Source organism: Musa acuminata, chromosome BXJ1-8, assembly GCF_036884655.1.
Source record: "Musa acuminata AAA Group cultivar baxijiao chromosome BXJ1-8, Cavendish_Baxijiao_AAA, whole genome shotgun sequence".
NCBI classification, from domain to species: Eukaryota; Viridiplantae; Streptophyta; class Magnoliopsida; order Zingiberales; family Musaceae; genus Musa; species Musa acuminata.
The window spans coordinates 52,535,526-52,551,962 of record NC_088334.1 but is presented as its reverse complement, the minus strand read 5'-3'; the positions used below and the strand labels follow the sequence as shown (position 1 = coordinate 52,551,962).

The following is a 16,437-nucleotide window of genomic DNA, read 5'->3' as shown; positions in this document are numbered from 1 at the left end:
TTAATGGATTACGACAATTGGACGTGGATAAATATGGATACATACGTTTAGATTAAGTCTAGTCGAACGGAGTCATGTGTCACTAAATTAATCTCAATCATCGAGCAAAAATAGCTACATAATTTTGATTTTATGTGCCTCATGTAACGTATATATTATACTAAATGAATGCCAATACACATCTCCGATTCATTGTGACGAGAGTAAACGAGGCAATGAATGATCCTCCATATGATTTAAATTCTATGGAAGATCATGTATGTCAAATCAGATAGATAGATTTGTGCATCGTCATACGAGATGATAAGTTTCATATTCCAATTCATGCATGCAACTTTATATACATTATTTAATATAATAAAAAAAATATATTTTTAATTTTTTTTATAAATAAATAAAAAAATTGAATTCGGTCGAGCTTGAGTTGTTGGTTCGTCTCAGCCGTAAGGCGACTCGAATTGAGCCTACGAATTGCGATTCCACGAATGGTTAGGACTGGAGTTCCAAAATCTCGAACCTAATCCATTTGAGTCCAACCCAAATTGCAGCCCTAGCTCTCTATCGTCCGCCATAATCCTATTTTTACTATTTTACCCTTCCATACACCTCTCTTTTACCATGTACCGTTCCTCGATCCACCTCTGCAACCCAAGCCCGGCTTTTTTCCACGCACGCGTCGTCTCTCTTCGACGACATCGGCTTCTGATTCCTATCAATCCTTTTCCTTTCGCTCCTCCACCTCCTCTTCCCTCCCCGCCGGTAGCAATTCCAGCTTTTTATCCTCGTCCAGCCTTCGTTCGATTCGATTAGATTCGCTTCGCTTGGCTTGAATCGGTTTGTGGCGGCGGGGCGATGGCAGCAGAGGCGACGGCGCTGTGGCAGCCGCGAGAGGAGGGGCTCCGCGAGATCTGCGGCCTTCTGGAGCAGCACATCTCCCCCAATTCCGATCAATCCCGGATTTGGCAGCAGCTCCAGCACTACAACCAGCTCCCCGATTTCAACAACTACCTCGTCTTCATACTCGCCCACGCCGAGGTCTTCTAATTATTCTTCTTCTTCTTGTTTCCCTATTTAGCATGATTATTTCTTGTTCTTGGTCGTTTGCTTATGGCGCATGGCGGCCTTTGCTACCTCTTTGACGTTTGTTGTGTTGGTGGTTTGGAGGGTTTTACTATATGGTTTGTTTCCACCAAGAGGTATGATATGGCATGAACATGTGACAACCGAGGTTGATAGTAAATCATTTTTTGATCAAAAAATCGTTGAATTGCCTGCTTCTTATATCTCAGTTGATTGTCATCGATTTCATCCGTCGGTGGTTCAAGTGGCACTGTTGAAAGGGCACCCACATCTCTTACCTGAAGGAAAAAAAGAAAAAGAAAAAGAAAGGGTGATTTAATATGAGAATCAAAGTATAAGTATTCCTTAGAGGAAATCTACTAAACTCAGAAGTTCCTCTTTGAAATTAAGCAAGCATGCAGAGTTATCTTACCTTTTTTCCCTTTCAACTGTTGGCTGCCTTCTATTTCATGTTGCAGTCATCTTTGGGCATGTAGTTTAATATTGTTTTTCCCCTTGGGTAGCTTGTGGTTGTGAAAGAATGCTCTGAAGGTCTTCTTGGATGGTTGTGAAAGAATTCTCTGGAGGTGTTCTTGGTTGTATGTGTTTCTTTTTGTCCATAATTGGGGTTGCGTTGCATTTGCAAATGCAAAGGTCAGAACCCAACTTCTAGTGTGCATATCTGTGACCAAACTATCTGTAAGAAGTTTTGTAGGTTATGGTTGCAAGATGGAATGGCGAATGCAGCTGTAATTCCCTTTATTAGCTGCTTCATTCTTATAATTGGATGCTTGCAATCTCGGTTTTGCAAACAATCAAGCACCTTCTGAAATTCAATTATATGTCAGAGAATAATGTGACTGCAACTTAAAGTTAAATGAATGGGGACCTGCTGTAAGTTTGAGGAGGGATAGAACTTCTGTTTTCTTACTGAGCATGCCTCCGCTTCGGGGAGACCCAAGAGCCTTGCTACAAAAATCATGCATTAGTGGTACAAAAGATTCAGAAAAAAATGGCATTGAAGTAATGATTGAGCTTTATGTTTTGTGGTGAAGCAGAATCATGATATTATGTGTCAACCTCCTATAGTCATTTTTTTTTCCATTGGTATACAGCCTCATCAGAAACTTAAAACTGAAATTTTCAACTCATTTGTTATTGTCTCAAAGCCTGATATCATATGTCAACCTCCTGGTCTAACTTAATAGTATCAATTAATCATGATTACATACGTTGTGCTATCGTTAATAGGCATGGCATGAGCACTTAGAAGAGAAGCATGAATGGCTTTGGGATTTGGGAAGAGATACAACTAAATGGGCATCTGCTTGTTGGCTAGAGAACATGCATTGTGTTGATGTAATATCATGTAGTGGTCTATAAACAAGATCTAGAAGGAAACTTGTGATTTGAATATGGGAAAATATTAAACATTAATTTTCTTCAATGAACTTAAGCTTTAGGCTAAGAATGAAGGGTAATGCTTAAAATATTAAAGAATGCTAAGAAAACTAGTTGATATGTCCAGACCTTAATAGTAAAGATGGATTAGTTGACAATGAGTTAATGAAAATGATATGATTTTTTTAGATATTGATATTGAATGAAAATTTGGAATTTAGAGGCCTAAATGGAAAATGGATGGATAAAAAGCAGAGACAGAGTATAATTATTACCTCATATTTAGTGTGTTTTTTATGATGAGTCAATAAAAATGATATGATTTTTTTTAGATATTTATATTGAATGAAAATTTGGAATTTAGAGGCCTAAATGGAAAATGGGTGGATAAAAAGTAGAGATAGAATATACTTATTACCTCATATTTAGTGTGTTTTTTTCTTCATTATTATGAGGTTTGGTGATTTTGGTGTTCTTAGATGAGATGGTAATATGGTTTACAGTTATGCAACTTGGAAGACAATGTGATTAGAGAGTGATTTGAGCTAGGTTTTGCATGGGGTTCTTGTGACAGTTTTAGATACAGTAACAACATGGTCTTGGACTCTTGGTAAGGTGGTGTTTCAACATAATGCAATACTAGTACAATGCTTACTAGATTTGTCAGTTGGCTTATATCCTACCAGAGTTACCAATCCATTAGAAAACCTGCATCTTATTGACCAAATGATAGTTGAGCCATGAGCAACTTCTTTTTTAAATGATAAAATTTACAAATTTGATAATATTTTATAGGATATTTGGCTCAAAAATTATATAATTTCTCAAGATGATGGACCAAACTAGAGGATTTTATCTTTGTATTTGTTTATTTTGTTCTGGATCATTTGGTTTAGCTGTGAATTTGGCACAGAGGCATAAGTTTTTCAGCGAGGCAATTATCAGGTGTTTGATTGGACTAAATTTCTCTGTGACAGTTTATTACTTTTACGCATGTTTAATTTACTTTTTATCTCAAGTTAATATTTTGGATTTAGTCTTTGAAGTATTATTAACGTAAAGCAAATAGTTCAATTTTTATAATCAAATTGCTGGAATCTTTTTCCTGGTTCTTGAAAAGATGAAGGGAATTAGTTTCACGATCTTGCAGTAAGTTTTTTCCACTTTTTTGAAAAAGGTTTATACATATGGTTAATTCGTGCTGATGAACTATACAAGTGCATTGGTCAAAAGTAGTTTCATGGGTTTTTGAAGCTGAAGAATTGATGAGCAAGGTATATCAAAGTGATTTGGTTCTTTGATGCACATTATATGAGTCAATTAAGTACTCCAGTATTTGTTGTACAAGAGGTTGGTAGATGACAGTATTTTTTTTCCTGGAAGGTGTAGCTTTATGAAATCTAAAGGTGAATTTGAAGGCAAGTTCATTTTTTGTTCTTTGCACTAGCTTCATTTTTCAGGTGTTACATGTTGAATTTGCTGGTGGGATTTTAGTTGATTGTGTGTTTGCTTTTTTTATTTTTGTACTTCTGAATGACTTCCTCACATTTTACATGCCTTTGTCCTTTTGGTTCTCTTTCAGAGTAATCAATTTCCATTGCTGAATTAACTACAACTTGAATTGTACAGCTACTGAATAATTTTTTATCACTCCATGTTGTTAAAATCCTGGTTTTGAAATGGCAGTTCATCATCTATTAATGTTTGCAGCATTTTAACTTCTTTGAAATATGTATTTTAATTAAACCAGGGTAAATCACTGGAAGTACGACAAGCTGCTGGTTTGCTGTTGAAAAACAATCTCAGGGCAACTTTCAGTTCCTTGTCTTCTTCATATCGGCAATATATAAAGTCAGAATTGTTGCCTTGTTTAGGGGCATCAGATAGGACGATTCGATCTACAGTTGGTACTATTATCAGTGTTCTAGTTCAGTTAGACAGAGTTGCTGGCTGGCCAGAATTATTACAGGTTCTTGCTCGATGCTTAGCCAGTAATGATTTTAATCATATGGAAGGTGCTATGGATGCTATATACAAGGTAGCTTTCCTTGCAAATATGTAGTTTGAATTCTTCTCACTTTCTTTTCTTTTTTTTCCCTTATTTGCAATTTTCTGAAGAAACTTAATTTAGCTTTTATCTCAATAACCTTTATTTCCTTATACTCAAAAGTACTAGTGTTTTTCCGTACTTACATGATTTATGGTTGTTGTTCTTAGAAACAAGATTTGTGTATCATTTAACTGCTAAGACTTTCAAAAATTGGCATGTTTTTGTGAAATTATATAACCCCAAAGTCAGTTGGATGTTTAGATGCACCGGTTTGATGTGGTGAGCTTAACTAGGATTAATGGTGTTAGGTGAGGTAGAGAAGACTTGAGAAAACTATAATAAATGGAGATTTATGTCTCCTCATTGACTAATGATATTGCCCTTATCATAGCTTAGTAATAGTAAAAGACCCATGGAGATGACCGCAGATGGTTGGGCCCTTATATCTTGTCATAGTTGTTGCTGTATAATTGAGATAGCCAATAAGCTAATAAATAATTAATTAAGTTCTAAGTATAGTTTGTATGAGTACCAACACGATGCTAAATAGTTTCAAGCAAGGTTCTAAATTTTGAATGATATCGCCAGTATCAGGCGGTATGTACTGGTCCACCAGTAGACTAGTACGCGGACCGCTTGTTACCGGGCGGAACGCTTGATATAGCCCCGTATTAGACGATATGGGGTTGTATCGGGTGGTAACGGTCGATTTCGACCATGACCGTCTACTACCGGGCAATATCAGCCTGGCTGTGGCAAGGGAAAAAGAAGTGTCGAGGGAGAAGGAAGAAGAAAGAGAGAGCGTTTGAAGAAGAGGAAGAATCGAGAGAACCTCGATGCGTCCCGATCCGGCGTCGCCCTCCCTCGACGATCCCAATCCAGGAGGTAACGACCAGGTGGTGGCTAGAGCAACAGAAGAGTCTGTCTCCTTCATTGCCTCGTATGCGATTCTGCGGCTTCTTCTTCGTTGCATTCTTCGTCGAAGGCCGAAGACGTCTGCGGCCTTCGCTACGTTCTTCGCTGAAGGTCGCCGAAGGCCGGAGACATCTGCGGCCTTCGATGGTTGATGCTGATTCCAGTAATTCTCCTTTTGTCAGAGCATGCATGCCTGTGTATATTATGTGCTACAGAACTTTTTTCACTTTTGTTTTACTTAACACTATTTAGGAACCTTCTGCATTTTATGTTGCATCATGACAACTATTTTCCAATTCTTGGAAAGGCATTATATCATAATATAAGGTTCAGTGAGGGGGATCATATGATGTTAATGAAACATTAGAGAATTCAAATAGTTAGTCTTGTTGCAATTGATGAACAAACAAGACATTGAATGATGTCAAAGGCACCTTGGACACAAGACTCACTGATATGATTCTTGAAGGTGGAACATAATATCAATAAAAAAAATTATAATCTATTTAGACAACAAGAAACTGTTTCATTCTTAATGAACTTGAATAGGACTTTCTAGACATTGTTATGATGACCTCTCTCCTTCTTAAATCATTTTATGAAAAAAAATTCTGTTTTGTGGCATGAGGGAATTGTGATACTATTATGGTACGGAACTAAAGTCCTAGTCATATAGGTCCTTTTTGTGCCAATTACTTATTAATGCAGGATGTTTCATCCCATGCTAACGTTGGTGAATTTGCACAAAAATCCTTGAGTTTATCTACATGTGAAACTAGTATGGTTACAGTGACAAGAGACCATCATGCAGTTCCTTGTTTGAACTAAGAGTGGCACGAGCAGACATGACATTTCCTTTGTTGGTTGTATTTTATTTTCCATAGGAATATATTGTATGCTTGTGAAATTGTTGAAACAGCTTATCATAATTTTGGATCGAGACTTTACATGATATTATGCTAATTGAAGTGAAAATTTGATCGACCTTGAAAAAGGTGCAAATTGATGCTTACCACTGGATTTACTTCATAGATATAAGATCATGAGATTGGTTGCTTTGTTTTTAATTTATTGTTTATTCTGTTAGGATTTCCAACGTTGTGAATAGCAAATAATAATGAATGGGCAATGATTGCTATTTTGTTGATTATTTTCTTTTGTTTCAAATTTTTTATTTATTGTAATGTTGTCGTATTCTACTGGTTTGCCCTCTCCTTCTTTGTTTCATTTTTTCTTGCTGCTATGTTGAGTTTGCTCTATTTTATAATTTGCTTTTTCATTGTTTGTCTTAATTTTCATGTTGTATTACTTATGCTTTCTTGTTTTTCCTATTGCATTGCTGTGGTGATCTACTATTTGTGCCGATAACTCAAATTTAACAATTTAGTGTATACATACCATTAAGGTGTAGATGATATTGTCTCATAGTATGAGTTTTGGTTCTAGATCATGTTTTCATTTTTTATCATCTATTTACTTATAGGAATTTTTTCCCATTAATTTTAATAGAACTCTTTATTCTTCAAAAATTTATTTCGTTTTACCTCTCAAATAGGGTTCTGAATATCGTACTGTATCGGTGTACAGAGCTTTGCTCGGTATGGTACAATACGGCATACCAAGCGGTATCCTAAAATACATATCAAATCCTCCAAAAATAATTGAAAAATAGAAAAAAAAAGTTAGGATAAGGTTTTTAAGTTAGAAATAAATATACATTTACTATAGTTTTAGCAAAACTAATATAAATTAGGTAAGAAAAGTGCCACATATAAGTATGTATCTCATCATTTACATACTTTTGTATTAAAGAGTGGACCTAATGACGATTATATATAAACTTTGTAATTGACTATGCTCGAGCTACACATCTACTGACCGCGTCCAGCTCACCAATGTCCTTAAGCATTATATCCATGCAATGAGCTGCACATGGAGTTCAAAATAATGTTTTCTTTTTTCCATCAATTACAAACCGGCCTTCTTGAAATTCGCTCTGTTGTCGGTGATTATTTGGACAATGTATTGTGGTCCGATCTCATCTACTATGGTCTCCATCAAGCTCTCAATATAGTTTGCATCTTGGATCTTATTAGAAGCAGTGTTTGCCGTACCGAAGCGTACCGGCCCGCTAGGTACTCGGTACGCGGACCATCCTGTACCGCTACAGTACTACATACTATACTATAGCACTGCTACAGTGATACAGTGTAGTACTGTAGCACTGCTACAGTATCGGTACACCAGGGTGTACCGCTCGGTACACCAGGGTGTACCGCTCGGTACACCGGTACCGTACCGTACCGAGCCTGGGTCGAAACTCCGGTACGGTACAGTATGGCGGACCTTGGTTAGAAGTATTAACTAACTTATGAAACACCACTCATTTGTTGCAATAAATAAGAAAGTTGATGATACTCATTCTTGTTGGCCCTGTCTAACTGTCACACATCAGTATCATCCCATATTCGTCCTATTGTCTCTTAAAGGATTTGATCAAATCATTCAGCTTTGCCACCTCCTCATCTAAATACACGTCATGAATATCTCTTAGTGTTGGAGGTTAGATCCCTATACAAGACTTTTGAATATAGGAGATCATGCTTCGGTAATATGGACCTTGGGTTGTGTTTCCTAGAATTCTGTGTAAGTTGAACCATTTTGAAATTGCATTTTCAATATCTTGCTTCTTTTCTTTTGTATTTGCATCGGCAATCCGTGTTTGTTTTGCTATTTGTGGAGGATAGACTTGCGAATCGATATTTTTAATATCTGGTGTGGACCTCTTGCCAAGACCTCTTATAAAACCACAGAGTCCACCATGCCTCATGCTACTAGTTCGGCTTAACTAATGAGGGGCAGTTGGTTGCCTCATGCTGGTCGATCTCTGGATTCTACTGCCATCGCCATGCTCCCATTGTGAGTTAGGTCATCGATACCTCATTGCTTCGTCGTACATATACTGATGCTCCTATGATGCACGAATACCAGTTGTGAGATCCAGGTCGATTTCATCGTTGCGACCCTCATACTCGTCATAAACTGATTCCTGCGTAGCCCTACAGTATTCTTCCCAACTCTTGCTTAATTGTATCTTCTCTTGCTTGTTATAATTTGTTTTGAAATGATTTACGGAACTCCGTCAGAACGTCTTACATTTTGTAACATTGAGATACACGCCAGCCAAATGTACCTTCACCCGAGTGATTCCTCCACCCTTGTCAATTTAGTCACAATAAATACATTGCCAATGATGATGATTCCCATCCATCTTTTGGGCATGAGCTTATGCATCATCATATGATTGTTTCTTTGGTTCAATGTTCGTACCAATTTAAATCAAATAAGCTATAAACATGTAAAGCACCCTAATAGGTATTAAAGATATCGAATTGACCCAATATCGATCAAATTTCAATTATATCATCATTAAAACCACTAATCGTAGCATTAAATAACTTTATTAAAATCTAATTAGACCTATTTTACTATCATAAATATATGAAACATATAAAAGAAGCATTAAATATGTAATTTTGATCCAATATAAATCAAATTATGATGAAATCATGATTAGATACACTAATCACATGATTAACATAGTTAATTACCCACTAATTACTTCTCTTTCAACATTATAAACATGTCAAACACCTTAATAGGTATTAAAGACATTGAATTAACCCAATATCGATCAAATTTTGATTAAATCATCATTAGATATACTAATCACACGATTAACATAGTTAATTACCCACCCACTAATTACTTCTCTTTCAACACTATAAACATGTCAAACACCCTAATAGGCATTAAAGACATTGAATTGACCTAATATCGATCAAATTTCGATTAAATCATCATTAAAATTACTAATCACAGCATTAAATAACTTTAGTAAAACCTAATTAAACATATGATACCATTACAAACACATGATCCAATATATAATATGTATGAAATATAAACATTTGATCTATTAAGTGTCTAATTTTGAATAAATCAATATTAAATATGCTAATCACAACATTAAATACTTTAATTACTCCCTAATTAATACTATTCTACCACCAAAAACATATCAAACAACATATTAGACATTAAGTCATACATCACATAGAATATGCTTAACTATCTCATAAATCAATAAAAATCTAAAAAGAGAATGCATACCTTTTGATTAAGAAGTTCTTCTTCCTAAGTCTCTCAAATTAGCCTCCTAAATTTGAATCAATCCATAAATCGTTGCTTTGTTGAGTTTACGATAGTGAAAATATGAGAAAAAATGAGTTTGAGTGAGTGCATGAGAGTGAGAGAGTGAAATAGATTGAAATAGGAGGGAGGAAAGGATTTAAAAACCCTTGAGGAGGGCTCCAATGGTCAAATTGACCGTTGGAGCACTATTACAGCTAGTAACGGTCGGTATCGATCATTATTACCTGGTACAACCCTGTATCGTCCAATACGGGGCTATATCATTGATACCACCCGGTAGCGGGCGGTTCGTGTACCGGGCGGTATGGTACGGTTTTAAAAGCATTGCTCTTAAGTTTCTTTTCATATATTCAGTTCTAGTCGTACTAAGACTAAAATCCTTAGTTTCTAATATTTATCTTCACAACTTAAGTTCTGTAATAATGTCAACTAAACTGCAATCAGAAAATATAATCAATGAACAACAAATATAAGGAAGTTTGTCCTGAATATGCCTAGTCATCCATTTGAGGCATTAAAAAATGAAAACATAAAATGGATCTTTGATGTAAGCCTATAGTGACAGAGAGCTTGCTAAAAACTTAAGTTCTTAGTTTGCTAAAAACTAAAGACTAAAATCCTTAGTTTCTAATATTTATCTTCATAACTTAAGTTCTGTAATAATATCAACTAAACTGCAATCAGAAAATATTATCAATGAACAACAAATATAAGGAAGTTTATCCTGAATATGCCTAGTCATCCATTACAGGCATTAAAAAAATGAAAACATAAAATGGATATTTGGTGTAAGCCTATAGTGACAGAGAGCTTGCTAAAAACTACCTAATATGCTTAATCTTAGCATTGCTTACTCTAAAATGCTTAGCTACCAACTCCTGCCCTTGTAGCTCCTTACTAGACTTTTCTTGCTTCTTTATGAATTGGATAACCTTATTTGTAAAAATACCTTATGAAAATTTGCCCATGAAAGTATTATGAAATTAAGATATCATGTTTGCAACTTGTGAAGTTTGTATCATTTTAAGTTTCCCCCTAAAGAGTTATATACTTTCCATATAAAACTAAAAATTACCTTTACTTCATTATGATAGATTTGCGAGGATGTCCCCGAAGAGCTTGATGTGGATGTTCCAGGATTATCTGAACGCCCCATCAATATTTTTATGCCAAGATTGCTGCAGGTCGTTTTACCTTTTAATTCACCTTAATTTGTTTTTTTTTGTATACTATGGTTTTCTTTAGTGACTGGGACCTTACAGTCAGCAAAAAAAATGTTTCTTTCTTGTCTCTGGTTCAGTTCTTCCAGTCTCCACATGCCATATTGAGAAAGCTATCGTTGGGCTCTATCAATCAATTTATTGTAGTCATGCCTGCAGTAAGTAGAAGATAACATTAAAGTTGTTTTAAGCCTTTGCAAAACTAAATTATTGTCTTCTTGATGTAATCTAAATCCTTATGCTGTTATGCAGGCCTTGTTTATGTCCATGGATCAGTACCTTCAGGGTTTATTTCATCTTGCTAAGGACCCTTCTGCAGAAGTGCGAAAATTGGTATGTTACTTGACTTTTAACTTTCTTAATGTTTTTGTTTATTTTTCATCAAGTTTTATACTATTGACTCATGGATTATGAGTTTCGGAAGTGCAGAATTTAGTAACGGTTGGATTTTGGATGAATCATATTGATGACATTCTTGTTGACAAAAAAATTAAAAATATCACACTGATATTTGTCTTTAGAGCAGATTTCGCTTTTATTTTTCATTTTTTTGACACACTATTCATTGATGATATAGAATTATTTGTTACCTTTAACATTGTCATCTTGCTTTCTGATCTGTAATTATTTCCTATGGTACATAGGTCTGTTCTGCCTTTGTCCAACTAATAGAAGTTCGACCATCATTCCTGGAGGTATGTGAAACATTTTGCTTAATTATAAGGTCTTTTTGCTGTTGCGTCCATGGATTCCCATGTTGGTTTTACTGCCCTCTCTTGGTTGGGCACTGAGATATGGGCATGGTGCAGAATGCTGACATATTGGTTGGCATACCTGTTGACACAATCTTGTCGTTGTACACATTGAGACAAGGTTCTGAATACCGTACCATACCGGTGTACTGATCAGCTGTCTGTATGGTACATACCGAGCTGTACCGAATGTATCGAAACATGATACACTAAGGTGTACCGATGTACTGCCCGAACCTGCCCTCTATTGGACCGGTATGTATTACTCGTACCGAGCGGTATGGTACAGTGTTGCAAACTATGCATTGAGATATGAAGCATGATTATCTAGGCTTTGCTACAGCCTGCAGCAAATCATGAATTTGTCCCTATTTTGGTTTCTCTGGTAAGCAGCACTGCAAGATTTTCAAGTTTTCCATGCTTATAAAATTAATGAGCTAAATTTATATTAGTTTCCAATATTTGGTATATTGGACTCATACTTCCAATTAGAGACTCCAAATATATATAAGCTTGCTAGTGCATGTTGTTGTTTTCTTTTTGTTGATTATGTCTCTAAGTAATAATTGACCTGGATATTGCAGCCCCATTTGAGAAATGTCATCGAGTATCTCTTGCAAGCCAATAAGGACCCTGATGATGAAGTTTCTCTCGAAGCTTGTGAATTTTGGTATGTTCAGTGGGTTTTGTACTGTGTGACTGTGAGCTAGCAAAATGCATCTGGCTTTTCATTATCCATGGGTGATACACGAGCTTCTTATTAATTATCTGTTATCAATATTTTTGCTGCAAATGGAAAAAAGGAAATTGACTTGCACTTGAAGTCATCTTTGAAGTCAATTGCCAATGTGATATATTCTTGTGTACATTTACTCAAGGTATACAGTTTCGAATAATACCGCCTGGTACGGGCAGTACGTATCGGTCCGATAGTATACCGGTACGCAGATTGCTTGCTACCGGGCGGAACGCTTAACATCGCCCCGTATCATACGATACAGGATTATATCGGGCGGTAAAGATTGAAATTTCGACTGTTACCACCCGACACAGCTCGGTAACGGTCGATTTCGACCGTTACCGCTTAGTAACATAAATCGATCGTTACCGCATAGTAACAGTGCTCCAATGGTCAAATTGACCATTGGAGCCCTTTCTCATAGGTTTTTAAACTCTTATTCTCTCCTATTTCACTATTATACTTTTTTAAACTATCTCATAACTCTTTTTTTCTCACATTTGTGCTCTCCTAAATTCTACAAAACAACGATTTGTGAATTGAATCGAGGCTAATTTGGGAAGATTAAGAGGAAGAACTTTCTAATCAAGAAGTATGTATTCTCTTTCTTTAATTAGAGGTATGTATTCTTTTTTTTTTTTTTTTCAGGTATTTTCGGATGATTTTACACCTAAATTATGTGTACCGCTCGGTACACCCTGGCGTACCACTCAGTACATGGTACCGTACCGTACCAAGCCAAGCTCGAAACATCGGTACGGTACGGTATTTCAATCCTTGCATTCACTTACTGTTTCTGTTGTAATAAACTAAAAATTACTTACAAGCAACTAAGGGGATTTACCTTTTCTTTTTTTGCTATTGCTGTTGTCTGATTTGGTTAGGTAAACAACATTGATGCTCAACTGTTTTTTTTCTCCTTTTTGTTTTTTTACTTTTTTTGCTTCAAGTGATTTATAGTTCACTTGTAATTTTGGACTTGAGTTATGTGCCTTCAGGGATTGTGCACAAACAGATTTCTTAGTGTTTGCTGATCTATTTTTTACCTTTTGGAAGAGAAAATGAGATTATGTTGACTGGTTGGCACAAGTTTAAGATAAGGCACTATATCCACGAATAGATATTGAGTATGTGCTTGGATTTGAATTTCCTTTGTGCATCTTTCGCTTTGTAGATCTAAATTATGACCAAGTTATATGTTATTCTTCAAGCATAAGGAAGAGAAAAAAATTTGGCTGGTTCTGACTTTTCATGATTCTGGTGTTTCAGGTCTGCATATTGTGATGGTACTTTGCCTCCAGATTCCTTAAGAGAGTATTTGCCACGCTTGATTCCAGTATATCTTGTGTTCCTATCAGCAGACAATTCAAAAATGTATTTCTATTTTGCATTAGTAATGGCTATGCTTTACGCAAAAATTCTGTAGGTATTAATGTTGAATATGGCCTATGCTGATGATGATGAGACACTTTTTGATGCCGAGGTGTGTTTCATTTTATATTGTGATTCAGTTAGTGGTGCTTGTTCTGTGTTTTCGTTGAACTCCTGTGTGGTAAATTGGATTCCTAATATTGTCTTTTTGCTTGTAGGAAGATGAGTCGTTTCCAGATAGAGATCAGGTATTTATTTTCCGTTGAGAGGATTTGCACAACTTGGTAGCGCTATTTGATAGTTGGTTGTTTGTCATTGAATTTTAAACTCCCATTGACTTGTTTGTAAATGATATGAAATTATCTTCTTAACAGGATCTGAAGCCTCGTTTTCATTCATCACGCTTCCATGGATCTGATAATATGGAAGATGTATCTTCTCAAGCTTGTGGTTTTCATGTTTCGTACTCTATTTTGTCATACTCTACAGCCACCACCAGTGTTATATGGATGCAGATGGAAATTACTGCCATTTGATTCCTATGTTTTTAATCAACATTTTCTGAGTTTTATTTTTGTTTTATTTTGTTGCTGTTGTCTACAGGACGAGGATACAGTCAACACTTGGAATTTGAGGAAATGTAGCGCAGCTGGACTAGATATCCTTTCAAATGTTTTTGGAGATGAAATTCTTCCAACTTTGATGCCTTTGATTCAGGTAATCACAATATTTATCTATGCATTAGTTGGTTATTGTAAAAGAGCATTTGATTCAGTTTGGGCTGTTAGGATATTTTGATGCACTAACTCCTTAAATAATTTTAATTTTGATCAACTTTGTTTGACCCATTAAACTTTATTTGGTAGTGAGAGTGCAAGAGCAGGCTTTTGTGCAGGTAATTAATTATACTGAAAATGGTAGATTTTAAAGAAAACTCATTTATCTCCAATATTATTTAATTAAGATGGTGGATTGAGTACAAAAAGGGAAATATTAGAAAAGAATGATTAGACAAAAGAAGAAAAAAGGTTAAAGAACAGAGGAACTACACCAAGGTGAAAGGAAGAGACTCCAAATCTTGATAGATACCCATGCACCAATAGAGCGGAAATAGGGTTCATTGTCGCAATATTAGGGGGGAAAGAGGACAAGGGCCATCTTGTCCCCATGAGACGTTTCTTTAGTAAGATATACATAGATTATACTTTTTTTTCTTAATGGCCAGCTACAAAACATTTGTCTTGAGTTATTCACCCTTTTCCATGTATGTTTTGTAAGGGGAAAAGACAACCCCCAAAGTTTAGGAGTTTGTTGAAGGATGCAACTGAGGAGGATTCTATTTCCAAGATTGATCTCATCCTTATCAGAGAAGATGGGTTATTCTAGAGAAGAAAAGAGTGAAAAGGAAAATTAACTACAATCAATAGGGAAAAGTTTTCCCTATAAAGATGAGAGTATGGTATGTATGCAAGCATGTATCAGCCCCAATTGTTATAAAGATGCTCCTAGCGAAGGGTCCCACCTAAGAATCCTCCTGTAATCTAATACTTCGTTCATTGCACAATATAAATTGTGAGGAGATGCAAAGGGACCGTTTGACAGAGTGCATTCCTCTGAAAAATCAGTGCTTCATTATGTTATTATTAGAGTCATTTCTCATCCTGGAATATGTGTATGAGTTCTCTCAAAGGTGCAACAACATTTTGAAAATTTCTTCACCACCATTTTTCAGAATAGCATGGTTAAAATCCTTTATGTTGATAACTCTAATGCTATCCAGATCCTTGATTTACAGATTACTGATTAATTAACTAGGGACCTGCCGCTTTATATAGATTTTTGGTCTGTCCATAAGAAGGTTCATCTTATCTTGTCCCTGCTCTTTAATAGCCAAGAATGAAAGAGGAATATAGACAAAAATGGATGGAAGATTAGCACACACAAAATGGCATCCAGTCAGGTAGCAGCAATCTTTCAAGCTTGAGTGGGAGACGAAGATATTATTGTAGGTGAAGTTTGATGCTTTGTACTTGAGAATTGTAGCTGGTAGATGCCCCCTAACAAAATTATGCCCAATGTGGTTTAATTTTCTCATGGAGAAATTAGTATCTAAACCCAAACAAATCTTGGAAAAGGTTAGGGCTACATTAGCCCAATAAGATGCCTTTCCTCCATGGCAGTAGTATGAAAGCATAATTGTGAATTAAAGAACTAAAGATCAAGTCAAGGGCTTAGTCGTGCCTGGGCCATTGGTTGGACTAGCCTTCTTTTCTAGGTTCAATGATTTGGTGAGGAGATCTGCAGCTGGGATGATGAAAGTGGTGACAGGGAATCACTTTGATGCAGTCCCACTTGGTAGAGAAGTAGGGAGTCAGTGATTCATTTATCTAAATTTCATAGAGGAGATACAGAGGTAGGTTTCCACCCAACAAATGCATTGAGAGACAAAGCCCCCAGCTTTAAACACACCTAAGATTAAGTGCCAACGAACCTTATCAAATGCCTTCTTGAAGTGGTCTTCTGTATGATCTTTTGTATAGAGGCGAATCTTTTTGTGAGTTGTCATGAAACAATTCACAAGGCCTCTACGGTCGATGAATGTTGATTGGTTAGGACGAATCAAGTTCACCAGGGGGCAACTAATTTGCTGTCCAGCTTTGCAGAATTTTATGGTTGTAGTTAAATAGGTCAATTGATCTAAGTTGGCTCACATTG

General features: G+C 36.0%; 1 protein-coding gene across 4 annotated transcripts in view; it reads left to right on the top strand.

Moving 5' to 3' along the window:
• Positions 1 to 631: 631 nt before the first annotated feature.
• The window catches only part of LOC103995542 (transportin-1), a 40,303-nt gene continuing 24,497 nt past the window's right edge, over positions 632 to 16,437 (top strand). For 2 of the 4 annotated variants that reach the window (XR_010476493.1, XM_065081161.1), the window contains exons 1-12: positions 632 to 1,035; positions 4,211 to 4,498; positions 10,735 to 10,824; positions 10,941 to 11,018; positions 11,113 to 11,193; positions 11,505 to 11,555; positions 12,197 to 12,282; positions 13,621 to 13,687; positions 13,778 to 13,834; positions 13,941 to 13,970; positions 14,097 to 14,180; positions 14,326 to 14,439. Coding sequence is in view for 3 of the 4 variants with exons in the window: in XM_065081161.1 (XP_064937233.1) it covers positions 853 to 1,035; positions 4,211 to 4,498; positions 10,735 to 10,824; positions 10,941 to 11,018; positions 11,113 to 11,193; positions 11,505 to 11,555; positions 12,197 to 12,282; positions 13,621 to 13,687; positions 13,778 to 13,834; positions 13,941 to 13,970; positions 14,097 to 14,180; positions 14,326 to 14,439 (1,209 nt within the window). In the remaining variant the exon portion in view is untranslated. The remainder of the gene's footprint in view (positions 1,036 to 4,210; positions 4,499 to 10,734; positions 10,825 to 10,940; positions 11,019 to 11,112; positions 11,194 to 11,504; positions 11,556 to 12,196; positions 12,283 to 13,620; positions 13,688 to 13,777; positions 13,835 to 13,940; positions 13,971 to 14,096; positions 14,181 to 14,325; positions 14,440 to 16,437) is intronic. The other 2 variants (XM_009416146.3, XM_065081160.1) reach the window with 2 other exon arrangements.